This window comes from Bos javanicus, chromosome 29, assembly GCF_032452875.1.
Source record: "Bos javanicus breed banteng chromosome 29, ARS-OSU_banteng_1.0, whole genome shotgun sequence".
Lineage (NCBI taxonomy): Eukaryota > Metazoa > Chordata > Mammalia > Artiodactyla > Bovidae > Bos > Bos javanicus.
In genome coordinates, this window is record NC_083896.1 from 28640144 (window position 1) to 28664207 (window position 24064).

The 24064-nt window shown below is 40.0% G+C and overlaps 1 protein-coding gene across 9 annotated transcripts in view; it reads right to left on the reverse strand.

Annotated features, from left to right (window-relative positions):
- Positions 1–318: 318 nt before the first annotated feature.
- The window catches only part of MSANTD2 (Myb/SANT DNA binding domain containing 2), a 30739-nt gene continuing 6993 nt past the window's right edge, over positions 319–24064 (reverse strand). The window contains exons 1-6 of one of the 9 annotated variants that reach the window (XM_061406295.1): positions 18075–22837; positions 15575–15653; positions 11565–11654; positions 7537–7636; positions 5764–5824; positions 319–1833 (exon numbers count right to left, since the gene is read on the reverse strand). In XM_061406295.1, the coding sequence (XP_061262279.1) occupies positions 981–1833; positions 5764–5824; positions 7537–7612 (990 nt within the window). In that variant the 5' untranslated portion in view covers positions 7613–7636; positions 11565–11654; positions 15575–15653; positions 18075–22837 and the 3' untranslated portion in view covers positions 319–980. Of the gene's footprint in view, positions 1834–5763; positions 5825–7536; positions 11655–15574; positions 15654–18074; positions 22838–24064 lie in introns of those variants that run through there. The other 8 variants (XM_061406294.1, XM_061406292.1, XM_061406291.1 and 5 more) reach the window with 8 other exon arrangements.

A 24064-nucleotide genomic window follows, 5' to 3' on the forward strand; every position in this document is an offset into this window, starting at 1 on the left:
TGATTCCTGAGTATAAAGATGAGGAATGAAAGTCTCTTGCAAATATTATGTACCGAGGGCCAAAAGGAATATCCTTTTGTAGCTTTTTAAAAAGTAGCACAAAATGAAATGTCCCAGTGACCTTCGGGACTCTGAAAACGGATCATGACATTGGCCAGTGGGGTACAGAGAGTGAAGATGAGTAAAGCAGTGAAGCTCCTACCCTGCTCTGTTTTGTTCATCCCTCGCAGTCAAGTCAGAGAACAGTCCCACTGCCGGTGAGACCACACTCCGCTACAAAAAGCTCCACTACTACAACGCCAAGAGGCCAGGAATTCCTTTAATTTTTTTTTTTTAAGTTTTAAATGGCAACACAACCAAAAGTTGGTACATCACAGAAACAGAGGGCTTTGCAGGCAACACTGATTGGGAATAGCAAAACACTTGGTTGGTGAAAAAAAGTGAAACTCTAAATTATATACAATAGTAGCTAAAGGGTAATATTGAAAAACAGTCTTATTCACTGTGACTCAAGATTTTACTTGCCATTATCTATTGCTTATTTATTCAAGGTTGTAAATAATACTTATATAGAGACATAGAGATGTGTAAAAATGAAACATCGTGAAAAAAATACAATTTTTCAATTTCATATGAAACTCAAAGTATAAGTTTTGTCCAATATGGAATGCACCTACATTTGTTTACATTAGGGCTCTAAAATTCATTTAAAAATTGGTTTTTTGTTGTTTTAAAAAAGAAACAGCTGACCCACCACACAAGTCTGCTGTGTAGCTTGTTTGCTCAAAATGAGCATTTTTCAGGTGAGGTCTGTGTTCTCTGCCCAAGGTCTACTATGGTTTCTTAGTTGTACTGGCCCAATCGTGGAAAGAGTTTCCATGAAGAGTCGATGGCAGCATCTGGATGAGGGACAGTCTGGGTCATGGGACAGGGGTAGAGAAGAGAGAGGTAAGAGCCCAGATCCTTATGAAGGATGACATTCAGTTGTTATATTTTAAAGGGTACCCGATGGCTTTTTCCAGGCACTCAACTAACGAGCCAGCAGAAAGAAAATCCCTCTCAACTTCTACAAATTTGATGTAGATGGATTTGGGGGACACACCGGGATCCACAATACAGTTCTGAGACAAAAACCCATTTATACCAACCCAATCCTTGCTGAAGGTTTTGGTATTTGCTTGGAAATGTAAAAACAAGCATTGCTGCAGAGTCCTGACCTCAGCAATTCCGAGGTAGCAATAGGTAATCCGAGTGGGTTCTGTCTCCACCTGCACGGAGGCTTGTGCTGAAAGGGTTTCCAAGCCAACCCGGCCCTCCTTTCCGGGCTCCAGGGTACGTCGCTCCACATGGGGGGAGGGAGGCCTCTCAATACACTCCTCGTAGCCAATGGCATAGAGACCCGGGCTTTTGGGAATGCCTCCTGGCAATAAATACTGAACCACATTCCCACCAGTTGGTTTGGAGTGGGCGATGGGGATCCAGTCAATTTCCATGTGCAGCTCCAGGCACCTAGCTTCGCTGATAGTGATCTCCAGAAATTTGTAGTATACATTCTTCCAGTTCATTTTCTGCACTCGGGTCATGATGATCCGGCCCTCGGGCTTCTCAGAATTGAAGTACTCCCGGAGTCGCTTGCCGAGGGGCACCTGGGAGCTGATCTCAGCATAATGGTAACGGATATCCTCTTTCCAACGGGTGTTGTAACCGATTCCAAAAATGGCCAGTTTATTAGAAAGGTGAAGCCTTGAAAAGTCTGTCCAGCTCTGAAACAGTTCCCATTTCAACTGTACTGATTCCAAAATTTGTACGATATTCTGCATGATGTCTCTTTTCCTAGAAAGAGAGATAAAAGTCAGATTCCTCAGGTGTCTAGATGAGCACTGTCCGACAGAACTTTCTGCAATGGTGGAAATGTTCTATGTCTGTGCTGTCCAGTATGTTAGCCATTGCACTGAAATGTGGCTACTGTGAGTGAGGTATTAAGTTCTTAATTAGCTAAAAATTACGTTTAAATAGCCACAGATGGCTAGTGGCTACCATATTGGACTGTGCAGTTCCAGATAATCATAGTATTAAAATCTGAGACATGCTTACCCCGAGCAAGTTTCTAGAACTAGTGATAAACTGCTTTCCATTATTCTATAGTCTAGTTGTATTACACTTAGTAACTATTGATACATAAGACCCTAGGATTTCAGAAACTCAAGAATAATGTGTGTGTGTGTGTGTGTGTGTGTGTGTATAATAGTGCGTATCATGGCTTTCGGACCTATCAAAAAGTAGGTGAAGAATGCTGTATTCAGAAAAGTAATCAGAATCACTTAAAAGAATAAACAGATTAATTTCTAACTTGGAAATTCTGGAAGTTAAGGAAGTTTGACCCATACATGCTGGCCATAGGAAAACATGAAATTGATAATGACTACTGATCTGAATTTTTCAAACCAGGCTTCAGCAGTATGTGAACCGTGAACTTCCAGATGTTCAAGCTGGATTTAGAAAAGCCAGAGGAACCAGAGATCAAAATGCCAACATCCACTGGATCATCAAAAAAGCAAGAGAGTTCCAGAAAAATATCTACATTTGCTTTACTGACTATGCCAAAGCCTTTGACCGTGTGGGTCACAACAAACTGTGGAAAATTCTTCAAGGGATGGGAACACCAGACCACATGAGCTGCCTCCTGAGAAATCTGTATGCAGGTCAAGAAGCAACAGTTAGAACTGGGCATGGAACAACAGACTGGTTCCAAATAGGGAAAGGAGTACGTCAACGTTGCATATTGTCACCCTGCTTATTTAACTTATATGCAGAGTACATCGTGAGAAATGCCAGGCTGGATGAAGCACAAGCTGGAATCAAGATTTCCGGGAGAAGTATCAATAACCTCAGATACACAGATGACACCACCCTTATGGCAGAAAGTGAAGAGGAACTAAAGAGCCTCTTGATGAAAGTGAAAGAGGAGAGTGAAAAAGTTGGCTTAAAACTCAACATTCAGAAAACTAAGATCATGGCATCTGGTCCCATCACTTCATGGCAAATAGGTGGGGAAACAATGGAAACAGTGACAGACTTTATTTTTTTGGTCTCCAAAATCACTGCAGACGGTGACTACAGCCATGAAATTAAAAGACGCTTGCTCCTTGGAAGAAAAGCTATGACCAACCGAGACAGCATATTAAAAAGCAAAGACATTACATTACCAACAAAGGTCCATCTAGTCAAAGCTATGGTTTTTCCAGTAGTCATGTATGGATGTGAGAGTTGGACTATAAAGAAAGCTAAGCGCTGAAGAATTGATGCTTTTGAAGTGTGGTGTTGGAGAAGACTCTTAAGAGTCCCTTGGACTGCAAGGAGATCCAACCAGTCCATCCTAAAGGATATGAGTCCTGAATGTGCATTGGAAGGAGTGATGCTCAAGGTGAAAGTCCAATACTTTGGCCACCTGATGTGAAGAACCAGCTCATCGGAAAAGACCCTGATGCTGGGAAAGACTGAAGGGAGGAGGAGAAGGGGACGACAGAGGATAAGATGGTTAGATGGCATCACCCATGCAATGGACATGAGTTTGAGTAAGCTCCGGGAGCAGGTGATGGACAGGGAAGCCTGGCATGCTGCAGTCCATGGGGGTCGCAAAGAGTCAGACACGACTGAGCGACTGAACTGAATTGATCTGATTCAAAAAAGGATATATTGAAAAAAGGATATTTTCCTCTATTTGTCTAAAATTCATTACTACTCCCAAATTTAAAAGAACAGTTAAGCACAGAATCAAGATCTGAAAATTCAGATGGAAAAGTTCCATTATTAAGCTTCATTTTAAGAGAGAAAAATTCCAGATAATGAATTGAGATTGTCCTAAAATGTATTTTTATAAAGGGAAGCAAAAGCATAGAAATTATTTCAATTTTGATTTGGACAGTTAACAGAATAAGACAAAGTGCAGGGAAATTCTTGTTTCACATGCTGCTTATTTCAAGTAATTCCAACTGACACTTCATAATGACTTATATAGATATGAGGATATTTGTTTCTCAGGGCACAACTCTGATATTGGAAGACTGAAGTTTGTTAAATGGTAACTTGGCAGCAAATAATCACACTCTACATCAATCACAGGTTTAAACTACAAAAATACTCAACTACCACACTCACATATAATCAAACACAGGCAAGAAAAGAGGGTGGTTTGTGAACAGCTTCTTGGTAGAAGACAGACTGTACACTTTCCTCTTAAATTCTCAAATCTTCTAGAAGAGCTTTTGGAACAAACTGGGGGATCTTCCACATAGCCATTCTCTCTTACTTTCCTTTACTTTCTTTCCAAGATGACAAAGAGCAAATGTTTTGTTATCAGTTTTCTTGGTCCAGTGACTGTCCTGGACTCACCCTCTACCCTTCAGTTTGTCTAAAAAGCTACTCAAGTACTTGAGTGGCCATGCAGATGAAATCACTGCATTTCTGGGGACTGTTCCTCTTCTCAGAGTGCACAAAGGCACTCGGTCACTTTGCTAATGTTGAGGATGTGGTGTCTGTGAGGCTAAGATGTAGGACCATGTTTCTGCATGGGTCAATGCTTTAAGTATCCCAATGCCTGACATACAGGAGGTATTTGATAAATAAGTGGTGACTCTTCTTCATGGGTGAAGGATGGTATAATTGACTGGTGTAAAAGAATGTATCAGTTAGTTCAGGTGAATTCCACCTAAAACTTAAGAGTGAAAAAATCCAGTGCCCAAATGAAGTTATCCTATTTGGCACTGTCACAGCCCTAAGTCAGCAATAAGGAACAGTTCTTAGGAAACTGGTACACTGGGAAATGAGTCGCCTTTTAGGACCCACTCACCCTATGGGCTGAATCCTGGAGAAACAGCCATGCTGGACATTTCTGCAGAGTCTGCCAGTTTCCTGCCCCACTGATCTGATCTCAGCCTGAAGTTCCCTAGGCTTAAGCCTCAGACCAGCTTTTGACAGCTGTGGAACACAGCGAGAATTAGACCCAGCTGTCTGAACAGTTCCTAAGAACTGTCTGCTGTATTTCTGAAGTTCCAACTGGGAAAAGTTCAGGGGGTTCTGAGACTGGTGACACCAATTCTGTGAAAATGAGTTCATTTCCAGTTACATCAGTTGGCCTACCCTGCAGTTCCTAAGAACTTACTTTTTGATTCCCAAAATGGAATATTATAATCTGGGGTCCCTAACTTCTGGGAGCTAATGCCTGGTGATCGGAGGTGGAGCTGATGTAATAATAGTAGAAATAAAGTGCACAATAAGTGTAATGTGCTTGAATCATCCCCAAACCGTCCCGTACATCCTGGTCCATGGAAAAACTGTCTTCCAAAAGACTGGTCCCTTGTGCCAAAAAGGTTGGGGACAGCTGTAATTTAAGTGTTCCTCTGGCCCTCCTATCATTTCACTTAACCCCAGACAATCTGTGGGCCCTGCACCTCATCTCTGTATCATATTTAAACATCCAAATGCCATATCCACACAAATACCATAAACACACTTATTTTCATATATCTGTTTCTTCTTGTCATATACAAAATTCTCAGCATTTTTGGATTAACCACTGGAAAACTTAGGCTAAGTAGATGAAGAAGAACAATGAGACATGCTCCCTCAGTGGCATGGCAGGTTCTTGACTAGTCTGAGCCACCAGAGAAGCCCCTAACTTTCATAGCATGTCGAATTACAGCAAGACTTTTGTCATTAAACTTAGGTATTTACACTTTTTAGAAAGGGGGAACATCTACTTACTGTGCTTCTTCAGAAGACTCTTGTTTTATTTTTAATGTTCTCTTTGTGACAGGTATTTCATCTGAAAAACAGAGATTTTGGAAACATTATATTTTCCTAAGTGGTGACATGTATTTATGTAGATGAGTAGCTGTAAGTTTACTGTTTGTTCCATACTTTCCAATGCGAGAACTTAATTCTAGTGTCAAACACTGTCCAATGCCAGATTTATAGATGTAACTCATATATAATGAGATGCATACATTTATATGCAAGATCAGAAACCAGCTCTATGAGTATAAAGTTCTTCAAGGTCACTAGTAGATTTCTAGCTAGGAGCTTAAAACTTAATTTCATGGCAAACATGATTTTTAAAGGAATGAGAATGAAAATAATTGTTTTATTTAGATTTTCTTTGAAGGTTTTATAGAGCAATTATTCTCCCCCAGCCCAGTATCAGGATCAATATGCTCTACATGTTATTTTTGTCCCAAAGGTTTGGGTGGCTTAACTCTCTTCAGCAAAACCAGAGTTATAGGATGCCAAAGTAATTTAGACCTTAGAACTGTTTTGAAATTAAGAGGCAGTGATCACTTAGCATCTGCCCTTTTTTTCTTCCAGCAATCAATTCTCTTACATAGTGTTAGTCTTACAGTTTTATAACCACTTTCTTTGCTCCTTCTCTCTTTCAATATTTAAAATTTTTTTTTTTTTAGGAAGAGCATTTGAAAGAAATATTGGGTTGGTCAAAAAGTTCTTTCGGGTTTTCCACACCATTTTATGAAATAATCCGAATGCATATTTTGGCCAACTCAATATTAGCATTTAATCCTTTTTCTTTTGAATTAGCATTTCTCTGTCATAGGAGGATCTGTAAAACAGTGCCCGTGGCCTTTTGTCTTAAGCTGGGGAGGCATATTTATAGAGCCAGTTCTACTTATCCTTCCTTGGGGGCTGCCCGAGTGCATCACTAGAGAGTAAGAACATTCACTTACAAGTGAGCACTCATTACACAACTTGCTACAAATGTACAAAGGCTGCAGCAGACACTTGATTAGTACTGGCAAGTTATGAAAACTAAAACCTGAACATTTATTGCAAAAAACAAAAACAAAACCACCCAACTACATACATATATATATATATATATATATACCCTCTTAATTAGTCCATACAAATTTAGATTTGATGGCCAGGAGTTTTATTTTCCATTTTTAATGTGAAGATAGTGAATAAATCATTCTACCTATTGTTGGGATGGGAGCCTTTATGAAGTTGGAAGGAGTATGATCCCTGATAAAGTTCAATTATCAGCTCCTTTCAAACCAAGGCTTTCCTTCATTTATGGTTCACCCTGAAGCCTGGAAAGGGACCTTTGCCAAATTACAAACGGGGGTGGGGGAAAAGTTCTGGGGATAAAAAAAGGAAATGACAGTTATATCTATACCCGTTGAGCCAGGAGTCAATAACTCTTAGCAGTCATCTTAGAACAAAGAGGTGCAGGATATTTTTAATTGCATAGCTTGTCACTGAGCTTCCCTGTGCAGCCCAGAATTAGGAATTCTTGTGTGTCTTTAGGGACTTTGTGGAATTCAAGGCACCAAGCACCAGCTGGCAGTTTAAGGCTAATTGAAGGCTACCCAAACTGCCCCAGACAGACACTGGCTCTGTGTGTTGGGCTACCAGTGGGAACGGTAAAAGAAGGTGTTACAGATATGAAACACCCGAGCACAAGTGAAGATATGTACAGACACACACACACGCACCGCAGGTATCAGACGCCAGCTTTCTTACCCAATTCCTGATCTGTGGGGTAGCCATGGAGCTCCTGACTGTGGTTTCCCCAGTCCTCCTGTGAATACTCCTCCATAGTGCTGCCATCTGACTCCAGCTCCTGGTACAAGCCACTACTGTTAATAAGTACAGGCTGGCAGGGCTGAGCATCCCATCCTCCCTGACCAAACACCTGTTCCAACTGTTCAAATGTGTAACTGCTCTTTCTTTTCCCAACACCATGTTCTTTCACCCGACTGTAACACCTGCGAAGGGTCTAAGACACAAAGTCTTTTGTTATTCCTTTAAAGCTGTACTTCCTCTTCCAGGTACGGACCACAGATATTAATTACTATTAGACAGACACGGACAGACAAACACAGACACATTGTTACAGGAATGCTAGATTTTAAATTCATTATTATATTAGAAAAAAAAAAAAGACTAATTTAGCATTTACTCAAACATGTTATAATTCAAACAATTATTTTGCAATTAATTATCCATTAAACAACAAGAAACATTAAAACATTATTGCATGTATCCCATACACATATTTTTATACCCCCCACCCCCATTTTAAAAGAATAAGAAAAAAAAAGAAAACAAGAAATACCAGCCAGCCAATAGGATGCACACCTGCCACAGAAAAGAAAGAGCTGCTGTTGTGCCCAGAATTTGGAAAAAGTGAGGGGAGGGAGGACAGAAAGAAGAATTTCCCAAAGCAAAGAATGTACCCTTCCTTACTCTCGATTAAGAAGGAATATAGGGTAAAAACAATTGCCTAAATGAATTAGCTAGTAAAACAAATTACTTACATAGTCCATACTCCTTACTAACTCACTCTGTCTTTGGGGCAGTTGCTAGAATCGAATTTAAAAGAGATCAAATCAATAACACTACAGATGCTCAGTCTCAAACATCAATCATCAAGAAACAACAAGACACAACAATACCAACATCTAACAATTAACCAATGATAATACTAGCCTATTCTACCAACTCAAACTGCCAGCCAAACACCAACAGATGAAGCCAATCATTTCTTTTGGGGTGGGGTCACAGAAAGTGAGGTAGAAGGGTGTTATTTCACTTCTTTTTCTCTTTGTGGTACACAGGGAACAACATATCCTTACGCAAGTCCACAGATAAAACCTTTATAATTTTATTACCTTGCACAACCCTTCAACCTGCTTCATGGTCTTCTAATGCATATTTCTGATAATTAACCCAGTTTCCTTGGTTTAATGGTATGTCTTATGCTAGCTTACATGATATTTCAAAAGATAAATCAAGGATTTAGTCCCAGGCCTTGCGCCTCAGTTCCAAATTTAGTTTAATTATATTCATTCTCTGTCCCGTCTCTACCTCCTTTTGCTCCTTTTAATCTCCTTTCTACTTTACTGGGTTTTACTCTTGAGAATTTTCACGGCAAACAAGACTCTTTTTCTCCAAGTGCTTTTGAACTCAACTGTGCCAAACCAGCTTACCTTAGATTTAATTTACACACATCAGCCAGACTGTAAATTTCTCCTGAATGTGAGATGACTTTCCATAAGCTAATACTGCACCTACTCTCGCCAAAATAAAACAACTCTGAATAATCTTTATGGAGCCTCCTCGAAAGTTCAGTACTGTTAAATCTCAGTTGACAAACTACAGGAAGACACTCTGTCAAACACTGCAGATCTCTCCCTTGAGGCCAGAAATCCAGACGGGCAAAGGGAATAATAAACACAAAACATACATGACAATCTTCCTCCGACACAGAGCAGCAATTAAGAGTCGTCCATCCTGAAACCAGCCAGCCTGCCCCCTGCATAAGCACCTGCCTTACTCTCCCTTTCTGGAGATTTCTTTTGGTGCCCAAAAGGACGCCTTAAAGAAGTGAGGTTTCTGATCATACACTCTTTAATAAAAAGTGTTTCTTCTTCCTCTTTGTAAAGGATATTCACAAGTACATAATACATAACTTTCTGGAACAAATCGGAAATGAACCTGAGAAATGTGTTGTAGGCAACTCTTCAAATGGGAGAGGACAAATGCCTCCAGCTGACTTCACGTGACTTTCTATACCCCATTACCCGGCACCCTCTGCCCTCCTTGCCGGGACTGGAATTTGAATTGCAAACATCTCCTGCCAATTTATTTTTATCTCACAATGTCTACTTTCTGCCTCCAGGAACACCCCAACCGCACTTTTCAGCTCCTCCAAGGACCGTAAATGGAGAGTCCCAGCCTTGTCCCTCTCACCCTTCCAAGGCCATAAATGGAGATGGAAACCACACCACTCAGTGCTCACTACTTGCTGGCTGCCTGGAGCACAGCGCTCCTCACACAAAGAACCCCGACGGATCTGCCACTGAGGGTCATTTCGGAAGTCAGGGAGTGAAATTAACACTCCTCTGAAGGAACGTGCCACACTTAGACGTGACCAAGGCGTGAGCAAAGCGACCAATCTTTGACACTACATTTGGTGGGAAACTACAGAGAAGATTTACTTTCTTTGAAACCATCAAATCGAGCTTAACATTTCACTTCTTCTGTGTATGAATAAGGAAACCAGCAGTATTTAAGGGTTCCAGATACGGAAGAAGAGTCAGATGATATATTTTATATTCCATCCAAAAGAAAAAGTCTAACAGATCCTGTCACCTCTTACTTTGCAGTGTAATTTTGAAATACACTTTAGTAGTGTAATATGCTGAAATGTAAAATATCTATTAGGTGTCTGAATGAAAAATGTTTGGTGACATCTAAATCTATAAGATGGGAATTTGATGTATTGAAACAATGTTAAAAAGATTTCCAACTCTCTGGAGACATAAATACACAAAAGAGGTACCTTCTGGGTTCAGTAAAGACCACAGATCCAAGTAGAGGCTATTTCAAAAGCATATATCAACTGAAATAGAAAACAAAGTGAAATATCAGCTTAACTGCTACTCTAACAAACACTGGGATTTAGATAAGCTAGAGGGACTTTAGAAATGGAGAGAAAGGACATATGGAAGCCTTCCAATTCTTACCATCCATAATAAACCAGAAAAGGTTATACTTTCCACACTCTAAATGATTAACCAAAGCACAAAATTAAGCGATTGTATGTCTGTATCAACAGTCCTCAATAAACCAACTAAACATCTACTGTACATCTTAGATTAGATAACGCTATGGTATCTAGGAAAAGCGAAGTCTTGCCTCCCATTTTGGAAAGCTGTACCAAGCCCAACAAGAACCTCAATTCAGCTTCCTTCGAGAACCATTTCCTGTTCTACACAGAAACCTTGTTTCCCTTCCTTTCTTCCTTTATCTCACCCATCTTACAAATTTATAGTCACTTGGCTCTAGCGTTTTTCAAAAAATTAAGACCTCAGAGAGGAAAGAATTTGCTTAAAATTATTAAAGACTATTCTATTCACAGTGAAGAAGAAGAACACTTCCCTTATTGTTAGAAATGTCCCTGGTAAATCTCTATTATTGTCTCCCCCAGGCTTTATTGAGATAATACTATATCCTGAGTGAAGTCACATGGATAGAAGTCAAGAAAACCTGGATGGAAGAACTAAAACAACTTGACCAGGTGGTCAGATCAGAGAAATCCAAAGGTATCTGATTCAGAAGAACTGCCAAGTGAATGCTTGATAAATTCACCATGCCAAGGGTTCAACGACTACCAGAGAAAAAGAACCAGAGAGAAGTAAGAGATGTCCCATTACCAAAGCAGGAAGAAAAAATCAGATGGCTGACAACTGACAATTCATAGACAGAGGGAAGGTTTTGCCAAAGTTTAAGATTACAGGGAGAGGAAATGAGAGAATAAAAGATGACATTCATTGTGGGTGAATGTAAGGGGAGTCTGGGGGGTGGGGAGCGGGGCAGGTAAACAAAGGCAGGAGCTTTAAGATTGGCAGGATTGGGGGTTTAACGGCAGCAATGCAGAGAGAGACCCAGGGTTACAGTACACGTAACATTAAATACAGTGCACGATGCAGCTATCTTGCCAAATAAGTAAATCCAGTATTGGGTGGTATAAGCAGAGGAATCACATGTAAGCTATGGAGGTGGCTCTTCCTCTCTATTCAGCACCGGTGAGGCCACAGCTGGAACACAGCATTCAGTTCTGGGCATCGAACCAGCTACAAGAGAGGGAAATTGCAGAGTTCAGAAAAGGGCAAATAAAATAATGAAAGGCTTGGAAAATAAGATCTTTAAGTAGGGCCAGTGGTTTCATCAAAGCCCTTCCTGACATTATATAAGCTACTCTGGGGGGTCAAAAAATAAGGCTTCTTTTTATTTCAGTGTCCTCCAATTCCTCCTTTGGCTTTCAGGAAGGGGGAAGAATAGAACTCTTCCCTGGTATGGCAGAGCAGGAAGCAAGCTCAATAAATTACATGGGCATACGCCACCTAATTCTGCTACTGGCTCCATCATTTTCTCAAAATGTGCCCCATTTCATACAATCATAAAATCATCACCATGACAAAATCACTGTTCTAACAGAACTGTCTGTAACTGGAACAGGGTCTATAACAGGGAGGAATAGAGATAAGGCATAATTGCCACATAATGTTTTGTTTAGAAAACACTGGCATGATCAGTCTAAGATGTCAGATGAAAAATAGTCAAATTGCAGGGAGGACAGCTTAGTTATAACAGCAGGAAACAATGTTATAAGAAAAAAACAAGCAGTGAAACAGATTTTCAAACGTGGTTGTCAAATTAGCCATACTAGAAATGGCTTACAGTTTATCTTAACCCTCTGCCAACTAAATATGATAAATTTAAGCCTCTTTAACCCAAATGATTAAATAAAGGATACACTTATTTGAAAACAAACTCTTAAAAATCACATACTATATTTCCATAAGCAGTAGCGGAAATTACACTAGGTGCAAATCTCTAGCAATTGTTTATAAAAAGTGCTAAAAACAATACTTTGGCCTAAGCCCACGTGTACTGTAAAGCAAAAGAAACAGACCTATCATCTTTTAAACTAAAGCTGCTGCTTTGCTGTGTTACAATTAGTTGCTCTTAGTTAATTGAGGCAACAGAACAATACTGAGTTTATTTCAATATTTCTAAGAAAGACTCAGAATTTCTTAAATTAGTTTGATTTTCTTACTGTGAGCACAAAGGCAGTGGGGGGAAGCTTGAAATGGCAGACAACTGTAAAAACATTTTTGCACACAGTAAAAGGAATATTAAGAATATAGCATAAATTTATATATATATATGTATGTATATATAGACAGAGTTATAACTAATGATGAGGAAATCAGTTAAAGCAAAATCCATCTAAGGTCAGTGTAATTTTTACTATCTATTTTCTTAGGTTTTCTGTACATTAAAATTTGGCAAAATGACTTGCCAATCACCTAATCCTTCAAACCAAACTAAAAGTCATTTAAAACCAAACCAATCAACCAAAAAACCCAGAAAAGAAAACCAAAAAACACAACAGCACTTGTTTCACACTCCCCAGTTCTTAGCACTATAGAAGATCTGACAAATGAGAAATCTATCCTCAAGATGCCCTTTTCCTCTCTAGAGCAGAGGCGCTTTTTTGGGTCCTGGATCCCCTCCTCAGAAGACCTGTACAAAACTGTTCTATACAACGTCAAGGGGCACATGGACTCCCTCAAGAGCTCACACAAGAACCTGGGGTTAAGAAACTCTGCTCTATGCCACATGGGTTTTTTTCTTCCACAAAAGAATATATAACATATTAGTCAGAAATCCTAAAATAAGGTAGACTTAGTCTATGTTTTACATTTTACAGAAGAGGCTGAAGACTGGGACCAATTCAAATACAATTTCTCCAGCTTCTTCAGCATCCTACTCATTTAGATAAAGCAGCCTCTTTTCTTTAAGAGGTAAATTAGCAAAATTCCCTTTTCTTGAAAGAAACAATTTCTACAGGTAAAAGCATACAAAGGTATCAACTTACTCTTCACAAAAATATAGCACTTTTTTCCTACCTACTGGGAAAGAAATGTTTTTCTGTAGTGGCAATGAAACAGTAATAAATGATTCAAAAGTTATGTTATCTGTTCCAGCCCTATCATAAAGTACTTGATCATTCATTATCTGATTAACTTATCAACTGAGATTCTAGGTAAATCACCTAAGGTAACCACTTAGACCAGGGAAATTCACACACCTAGGAACAAGTATAGAAACGTTAAGTCTTGACTGCCTTCCTTAGAGGACAACAGCTAAGCCTTAACATCTCCCCACTTTAATAGCCTAAAGACTAAAGGGACTCCAAGGAATAGGCAGTGTCTACAGGAACTCAATCCTTAACTCCATGGGATCAAAGCTGATCTGTTATTCCACTGAAACCATCATGGTCAGCAATGCCTTCCTAATTACTAAGAACAATGGTCCTCAAACTTTGTCCTTAACTCATCTGACTTTCTTGCGGTACTTGATACTATTCGGTACCTATCCCTGTCACTACTCTTGCCAAGTGCCTCTTCTGTAAAATCGCCTGTAATATAATGATTGACAGAGAGTGGGTGGGCTGCCCAAGGTTCTGAGAGAAAACCAGGTTCCAACTTCCAAAACATTACAGACGTTTTGAATGGAAAAGAACTCAAGATCATCTAGTCCAACTTTCTCATTTAACAAATGAGGAGCCAAGGCCCCAAGACAAGTGTTCCTTCAGAAGGGATCTGGCATGTAAAAATTACCAAATGACACTCTAAAATGTTCCTGGATCCTAAAAAAGCTATTTCGCTATATTGTAAACTCAAAGGAGCAAAGGCTGTCTGCCTTGTTCCCTGTTTCCTGAAGCCCAGAATAGTGCCTGTCATGTAAGGATTGTTCAATATATGTTTATTAAACAAATTAAGGTAATTTTAAAGTATTAAATCACTTGCAAGAAGGTGGAAATCTTCTTAGCAAAGAAAATGGGGAAATTCACTGTATAACCATACAGTGCATTAAATGTATTAAAGTCAATAAATCCAAGGTAGGTAGGAGTCCTAAAACCTTTTGAAAAGAGCAGGAGTGGCAAAAGGTATAAAACACAGATACCACTATAATTAGCAGAGCAAATTAATTTCTTTGTAATACAGGAGGACTAACTGCAGAGGGCAAGGCTATTTCAAAATACCTACCATTCCTATTACACTTTTCTTTGGTCGGGGATGGGGGGTGGTGGGGCAGGATGGATTGCCTGCCAAATACAGCTCTGTACACCCCGTCCAAATTATTTCTTATGCCTTACAAATTAAATAGTGAAGAATATTCTTTGACAGTAGTTCAGTTAAAGATACAAAAGGAAAAAAGACTTGATTGCTTCCTGGATTTTATCAGGGCCAAACACAAGAATGACCACCAGAAACCAAGAGTTCTTCTCTCTCTAGTGCCTCAGTCTGTGGTGAACTGTCCAGGATCGAGTTCTACCAGCTGTACTTCATCCCAAATCTGGCTATCAGTGACTCACTCTTGTGTCTATACCTGATCAGTGTGTCTTTATGAGGGAGAAATTCTTGCATAGAACAAATCATTCAGGAAATTTTCTCAGTGAGTATTCTAAGCTTTCTAGCTTCCTCCATGCTAGCAGCTGAGGGTCTTACCCATTCCAAGTAAGAAGAAAAAAGCCCTCGAGGAAGGAGGACAATACTAATTGTCAAAATTAAACATCTTCCATTGCTCAAGGAACTAAATTCATATGGCCATAAAGCTTTTAACTCTACACTGTCTATAAATCATACGGATACTCATACAAAATCTCATTTTGGCCGCAATACTAGATAAGGTTATACCTAGTCTGCATGGTCAGGTTTAAGGGCGTCTTTGGGATACAAGAGTCTTTCTAGATATGGAATCCTCAAGGGTTTCTCTATTGAAGACAACTAAAAAAAAAACAAACTAGAGTTTACTGAACTACTTAATTATTTCAGATGTAGGCAGCAGGCAGGCAGTCATCAAACCCAGTCAGATAACACTATGTATCTAGAACTTCCCCCACCCCACCCCCACTTGAAAGAGGAAAAAATCAGTTGTTTCAAAAAGCACTGACTTGGAGGAGAGGTTATTTTCATCTGACCTCCTATATCAGCGCTGACGTTGCTACATTAGCATCTCTGTTGAATCTTTTCTCAGTACTTCACATCCCAGGGCACCACCTAAAAGCAGTATTTGGATGATGTTAAAGTGGTAGCTTTTATTAGTATGTGATAACTAAAAACACATTCAAAGAGAATTATCTAAAATCTCTCTAGGATAGCAGTGAGAGCCATTCATCTTTAAAGTCCTCTCTCATACAAACATCCTGCATTAAACACTGACAGCTCCATAACCAACAGTGCCTAAAAGTTAAGCATGACACACGCACATGTGTACACGTGTTCCGAACATCCTCAGAGCATCATCCTTACAATACTGTACTGCTTCCCAAACACAGAGGTACTTTCTTCGATCCATGAGACCAATGTTTAGGCAGACCAGGCTCCCCTCTGAAAAAGGCCACTTGATCTGTTTCATAGGGTGACCATGTGATTCTCAATTTTGTAGTTATCTTCTTATTGAAAACTACCATCTATGATGCAAAGATAACTTACAATAGTTTTTTTTTTTTTTTTCCACTAGTAAATTTTAGGTATTTGGTTGTGAAAAAAATAATAATTTGGACATCAAGATAAAATCACCTAAATAGTAAGATTAGAAGTCCTCCTGGGTACAAGCATTAGATTAAGATTCAGTTGACTATTAAAACCTGGTAAATATCAAGTTATTTCAAAAGGGTTTTTCTTTCTGCATTTACAGGGTATAAGCTATAGGTCCCAAATGCAGGAAAATAATACATTTTCATATCTTGACACATAAACTTTCTATGAAAAATCTGAAAATAAGCCTGCTTTAAGTTTGTGCACCTGTCTTTGAGCAACCTCAACTTACTGAGAAAGTTGTTACAAACTCAGAAAATCTACCCAACACTTTTCATAGCTCAGTTGGTAGCATTTTTATATTTTATTCTTACCTTTATGAGGACTGCTAAAAGGAATTACTGTATGAAAAAAGTCTGTACCTTCTACAAAAATCAGACATTTTCCATAGGTGGCTCAATGTCCCATGCAATGAAAGTAAACCATAACTAAAATTTTCTCAGTTCCTACCGTGTGCTGAGAATTGCGGTCAGCAGTTTACATTTATTATTTCTAATTTCTACAATGATGCTAAAAGAGAGGGTCCCAGGAAAGAGGCACTGAGGCGGCTCTTCAGAACAGCATTTGTGAGCACAGGATGGGGAAGAGAGAGGTGAAGTAACTCACGGCTGCTGCAGAGGTCTTGGTTAATCCTAAAGTGAGGTATGGAATATGAGTAATACTTTAGAGCTCCCTTAAGGCAAGGCGGCTGGACTTTTGAATTTCAGCACTGACCAGTCACTGAGACCCGGCTGACAGTGGAGAGGGAGCCTAGCCATGGACAACCAGACATTCCTGGGAGGATTCCTGAAGCCATCACCGCTCAGGCAGCTGGTGGGGACACACCAGTGTCTCACCCCCGGGGGAGGGGTCCGGGCAATGTATTACATATACACAGAAGATGTGTCATGCTGCCCTATTTAACAGAAAAGAGAATGAAGAGAAAGGTAAGAGCTTATCCAAGGCCGCTATCAGAGTGTCCTTAATGAAAATTCATCTTAGGCTTCAGAACGAGGACTTTGTGTGCTTCTCTTCTGCAGACAATGAAAAGTACAGAAAATCACTGTATTTTCCCATAGTTGCCGGGAAGTTCATAGCTCATTTTCATATTTAGCTGAAGTAACCACATTTACCTGGGTTACTGCTATACTCCCTGCACTCTCTTGATTTCTCACTTCTTGAGTCTATTTTGAGCTTTCTTCATCTGCATAGTCTCCTTTTTGTACATTTATATCATGCATTATGAAACAGTCCATCTCACCCTCATCACCTCTGAGAAGAGCACCCAGTCGTTTACACATTAGGTGAACAACGGCAGGCATAAAGTAATGGTCACTCTGCGGTCTCCTTCAATAAACCACATCCTTATCCACTTTTACTGTCAAAAAGTTCATTCTACCCTGTAAATGTTTCTCCTTCTTTAACCTCAAACTTAATTTCTTGAAGAAGAGTTGGTAGTCCAATAAATACCATCACATAAAGGTCTGAATGAATGACTGAATGAGCTGTCTACAATAAAAGTCTTACTTATGTTTCAACACTTTGTTTTACATTCTTGGGACTTTCAAATCAATGTTTCTCATTATGTTTATAATCTTAGGACACCATGAATTATCTGCAAGGATTTTTAAAATTTGTGTTTCCATTTCTATGACAAGGAACATATATGAGCCCTATGAGGTCCATCTGTGTGTTGCAGTGTGATTTTGGCATTTCTGGCATTTCTGAATTTATGATTTCATTGTTGTCAAAATACTGTTTCAACTGTTAAATTTTAATAAAGGTGGACTGATAATTCACAATGGGGCAATACAATCAAGTGGTTAAAAGTGGAGAGTCAGACTTAGTCTAGCTTCACCACCCGCTAGCTCTGTGACATTAGAAAAATTAATCGCTCTGTACCTCAATTTCTCTATCTGTAAGGTGGAGCCGGTAACAGTCTCTCCATCATGAAGTAAAAGTGACAGCTGCTCAGTCGTGTCCAACTCTCTGTGACCCCATGGACTGTATCCCGACAGGCTTCTCTGTCCATGGGACTTCCCAGGCAAGAATACTGGAGTGTGTTGCCATTACCTCCATCATAGATTTGTGTTAAATAAAAAAAAATTCAAGTAGAGAATTTAAAACAGTGTTTGCTTAGTAGCTTGTACTCAGTAAATGTTAAATATTTGTTATTATTAAAGAATAGTCACACCACCTGGAAACCAAGGTGTCTTATGTGAAGGTTAGTTCAAGTAGAGAAAAAGTAGCAGTGAAGCTTTATCATTAAGCACATGATAAGAATAACAGACTCAAAAGGACCTTACTGTACTGATCAGTGTCAGAACCTTGTTTAGAAAAGCAAGTAACTTTCAGCTAAACAACATCACCCAATATAAAAGAATGCTCACTTCTTTATTAATACTTAAAGTGTTGTATCAAGGTTTGTTTGACAACATGTGAAATCTTTAAGTATTAATAAAAGGAGTTTATACCTAGATTTAGGTTTGTTACATATTAGGTAACATTGTTAAATGAATATGTTATTGCCCACACATTATTCAAGTTTCACCAACACCTGGCTGTGTCATCATAACTTCAACTTTTCGCTCATATTCATTCTTCTATGGCTAAAAGCCAATCATTTAGCCATTTTCAAAGGTTTATAGTCTGAGCAAGAATATGGTGACTAACACAGTGACATATAAACAAGGGAGAAAAAAAGGAATCCTCGCTACCCACCCAGAGTGAGGACTTAGCCTCACTCACTGGGCAACCTGTTTGCAAGAAGCAGGAGGCAGGCATGAATCAAGTAAGAAGCATGAATGACATGAATATATACTTTTGCAGAGTTCAATACAACAAAAAGCATGTAGATTTCTCATTTCTTCTTTGGTGCATGGAAATCTTGCATGTGTGCTCAGTCATGTCCGACTCTTTGCAACCCCATGGACTGTAACCCACCAGGCTTCTCTGTCCATGGGATTTTCCAGGCAAGAATATTGGAGTGGGCTGCCATTTCCTTCTCCAATGGAAATTTTACTGGAATTAAAATAAGCTTCACCACCACTTCTTGAAAAATAACATCTCACGGACTTGTAGATATGCTATCGTGAAGAAGTTAAACACCTTCCCTTGCTTTTTCCTTTCAGTTTTGTAATGTGGTTTATATAACTTATGTCAAAAATTATTTTATACTGTTCTAAAACTGGCAAAACTCTGATTTCTCAAATCCAACTATTAACCATATTCCCTGATTTATACAAGACAGAAGGAACAGTATCCATTTCTGCTGAAGGCTGTGCCACCAGGACCAGCACAGATGTGCTCATTATCTAATGAGAGATGAATACCAGCAGCATGGCACTTCGCTGCTTGGAGGGGCAAAACTCAGTGACAACTGGACATATCACAATAGGAAGTCATAATATAAAAATCATGTATATCATTCTTAATAAAGCCAAAGCAAATGAATTTCCATTTCCTATGCATAATGGAAGGTTGAGAGCTCAAACCTTCTAAGGTCAATAAGGCTAATATAAAGGAATATCTTATTTGAGGGGTTTTCTGATTGTGGTAATAGTTTTGAATTAACATATTTAAAATATTCATATTGTTTTCGACTGGAATATAACCTCTTTGAAGGCAAGTGGGTTTGTTTTTGTTTTTTTCCCCAGTTTTATTCTTTTACGTATTCTTAGAACCTAAATCAAATATTTGGCACACAGAAGCAACTCAATATATATTTGCTAAAGGGATGAATGAATGATGGAAACTCCTTAAGATTGTACATGGCAGTTGAGAGTTATAAGGTCAAGGTACTTTCTGGCCTATCACACTCCTTTTTCTATATCATTAAGCAGCTCTATCCATTTAGAGAAAAGTATTTGTAAATTTTAAATAATAATGATAAGAGCAGGTTTTGGTAGATATGAACTTTATTCTGGTTTTATTAATTTCAAGTACAAACATAATTGACTTATTTGGATAAATGTAGTAATCTGAAGGTAGATAGTAGAGAAACAACATTGTGAGTTTCAAAAATTCAGGCTGTTACAACAAAGTCATCTTACACAGGCTGAGAAAACGCTACTAGAAAACAAATCTAGGTAAATAACTTCCATTCTATTTCATCACTTTATAATGAATGAAGTTATTATTTGGTAGCTCAAGAAATGTAATTTATGAATACAGCCAAGAACACATAAAAATAAGATGATGGCTGTTATTCCTAAAATGTCTGAGAATAAACACAGGTCTGTATTCTATTAGGAAATAACATCACACCCCACACACTAAGTGACAAAGTAACACTCATTTGATTAGTGCCAAGAAAAAAAGTATTTCCATTGGCTCTCAAGGACTCTCTCAACTACAAATAGGTTAAGAATTATACAGATTTAAATATACACCTTATTCCAGTATGCAGACATTTTTCAATTCTTCAGAACAATAGCGGGGAAGATTCCGCATAGATTACAAACCGCAGATAATTTGTAACATATGCAGCAAGGAGACACAGATTCATTGAGCATTCATTTTCAACACTGAAGGAAGTTTCTGCAATGGTAAATAGCAGGCAGAGCACACTGCATAAACCCCACAACAGAATTAAAATTACACAGTATCTAGTAGTCAATAGGCAATCCTAACAATTGACTATCTAAAAAATGTACTGGTATTCGTTTTTGAAACTCAAGAAGTTTTTTCTCCCTTTTTAAAAAAAAAAAAACATTTTGCAAACACGACACAGATACAAACCATCCAAAGTGTGTGTGTGTGTCGGGGGCGGGCGGCTGCTATTCTACTTCATCCTAGTGACGTGAGCATACTTCTGAGAGAATGCATGACAATTTACATTGAAATTTTAGATCTGAGTTTAGTTCTTGCCCTCTGGTAATGTTAGGAAAAAAGAAGGCAGGACCATCACTTAAGAAGCCTGGGGAGCAGATCAGAACCCAAGGGAATCTGTTTAACACAGACAGGACTGCCCTAAAGCAGTGTTTTATTTAGCTGGGTCTCATTGGGTTCTGGGCTCCCCTAGTGTCTCAGACGGTAATGAATCTGCCTGCAATGCAGGAGACCTGAGTTCAATCCCTGGGTCAGGAAGATCCCCTAAAGAAGGAAATGACAACCCAGTCCAACAGTCTTGCCTGGAGAATCCTGTAGACAGAGGAGCCTGGCAGGCTATAGCCCATTGGCTCACAAGAGTCAGACATGACTGAATGACTAACACTTCCATTGGGTTTGAGAACCAAACCTAGGGAATTCCCTGGTGATCCAGTGATTAGGACTCTGCGCTCCCCTTGTAGGGAGAACTAAGACTCCCTGTCACGTAGCACAGCTTAAAAAAAAAAAAAAGAACCAACTTAGAACTTAAAACTTAAGCAATCAAGTACTGTGATGACCTCTAAGGACTGCAATTACAATCCTCTGTGTACACTGGTAGACAAGTACACAGTGAGTTGTGTAGCCAGGTTAAGATCTAGCAAATCTAACTTTTCAGATTCTCCAAAACAGCTCCACTACTTTTGATTATGTCTGAAATCTGTTCTGTTCTCTCCCTTTTCACTGACACTATTTCACCTCCTGCGTAGGTTTCTACAAGGAGCGTCTAAAAAATCTTAGTACTTTAAGTCTTAGCCTTGCCAATTCATTTTCCACCTGACAGCCAGTTCGAGAACCTAAGAGGAACCAAGCCACTCCCCAGCTGAAAACTCTCTAATAAGTTAGAACAAAGTCCAAACTCCTTAGCCCATCCTCTGACCTCCTGTTTGTCTCCAGTCTGATTTCTTACCACTTCCCACCCCCTTTCACCTTTCCCTCAAGCCCTAGGTTCTAGGTCTCTAGAACTACACAGGATAAAACATTTCATGAGAATATCTGGGACATGACCTGTCCCAAATGAATGATGTTTCTGGAGTTTTGATACCTTGCATCTAAAGTAGCACAATGACTGAAAAAACTAATGTCACCTCATTCTCTTTTATTCCCCTTCTATCTAACTGCAGGTTCTGGCCCATTAGCAGGTTGGTAATCAATTTTAATGAGTTGTGGGCACCTTTCTCAACACCCCACATGGGAGATGAAGGGATAACCATCCAGGGGAACAGGACCAGTTCTGATGCAGAGGATCTGGGGCGGTGAGAAGGTGGCTAGGGAGACAAGTGTGGATGGAGAGTTGCTACAGGTTAGAGGGGACGGTGCAGGTAAGGGGTATTTGAGGACCCCAGTTCAGGGGAGGGGGACGAGCTGAGCCCTGGGCACAGAGCATGCACATGGTGATGGGGAGGCACTGCTGCCCCCACCAAGTGTTGGCACACATCGGTCAGGTCACAACGGGCACGCCTCGAGCATCCCTGGTCCACCCCATGCCCTCCCGGAACGTGTCACTGCGGCTGCGGGACCTGCAGGAGAAAGACTCCAGGCCCTACCTCTATTCTGTCAGCTGTTGGTCCCCTAGATGTATTTAACCCGTCTTCCCTCCCCCAGTCCCTCCAGCTCCGCCATCCTGCCATCTTCGCGCTGTGGCCCACGTGGGGACCAACGTGACCCTGAGCTGCCAGTCCCCAAGGAGTAAGCCCACTGCCCAGTACCAGTGGGTGCGGTCACCCCCATCCTCCCAGGTTTTCTTTGCACCTGTTTTAGGTGAGGGAACTTCCAGAGACAACTGAAAGTGTGGCTGGGGTAGAGGAAAGATGAGGGCCAGAGGGACTGGGGGGCAAGGGGCAGCAATGCTGAAAAGCACTGTGGTGGGGGGCGGGGGAAGGAGGATGTGGGGAGGGGGCGAAGAAAGAGGCCTGCCAGGCGCAGACAGGTGCTGAAGACCATGCCACACAAGAGACGCTGGGGCTGGAGGATCTGGGTTCAAGTAGAAAAGAATAAACCAGACTGTGTGGCACAGTTAAGTACAGCATCACCATGTGAGTTAATTAAGTTAGTATTTGTAAAGCACTAACAACAGTGCATGACACGCTGTAAGTGCAATATAAGCGTTACTATCTTGTGAAATGTGCTTTGGTTACACATATACAATCATCTATTTACGCACATATATGTATGTCATGTGAGTACTAGGCCACAGGGTAAAATACAATTCTTCTTGTATGTTCACAAAGATGCACGGCTTTGGTTTTTCTTTCTAGTATATAAATTAAGGAATGAGATATATAATGGATATAACTGCAATTCAAACTATAAAAAAGTTACTTATGGAAACATAAATTTCTAGAACTGGTACCTCTGCTGTTGTCCCCAAACCAGTGACTCCACCCTTTGGCCTGGTCCTGGATGACGCCCCCCACCAGTCGCACGTGGTGTCCAGGGCATACCTTCATGCGCTACAGCAAACGGTTCTTCAGCTGAAAGGCATGACTTTTCAAACAGGCTATAGCACCAGGAGCTTAATGTCCACACAGTTCATAGACTATGCTCACAGTACTGGAACTGGTGCTCTAGTATCCTGACTCCTGCTTCCCTGGAAAGGAGACTCCTTGACAGTAAATGGTACACTGCTGTATGTCAAGGGCCTCCCACAGAAAGCCCTCACATATCTGTTGATGAATAATGGGGGAAAAAAAAGTCCTTATTTCAGACCTTAGTATTTAAAGAAACCCTGTGATCCATCTGTCAGATGAGTGTGATGAAAGGGAATGGGTAAGACTTCCAAGTCCTCCCCAGATGCCTGGCCTTTAGCCAAGAGTTAAGTTCCAATCTCTCGTGGCTCCTCAGGGCAGTGGAATTTCAAGGGCCTGGGAGCTCTATATCAGCCAAGAAAGAAACAGAAAAGATGCTCAAAGTTCTGAATTAGTGGTCTCTAATTGTAGTGCCTATACGCCTTCTTTGATGATTGATCAAGGCACCTTAAACCGTAGGGACTCCTGTCATTCTCAGTCTTGTATATACTTTTTAGG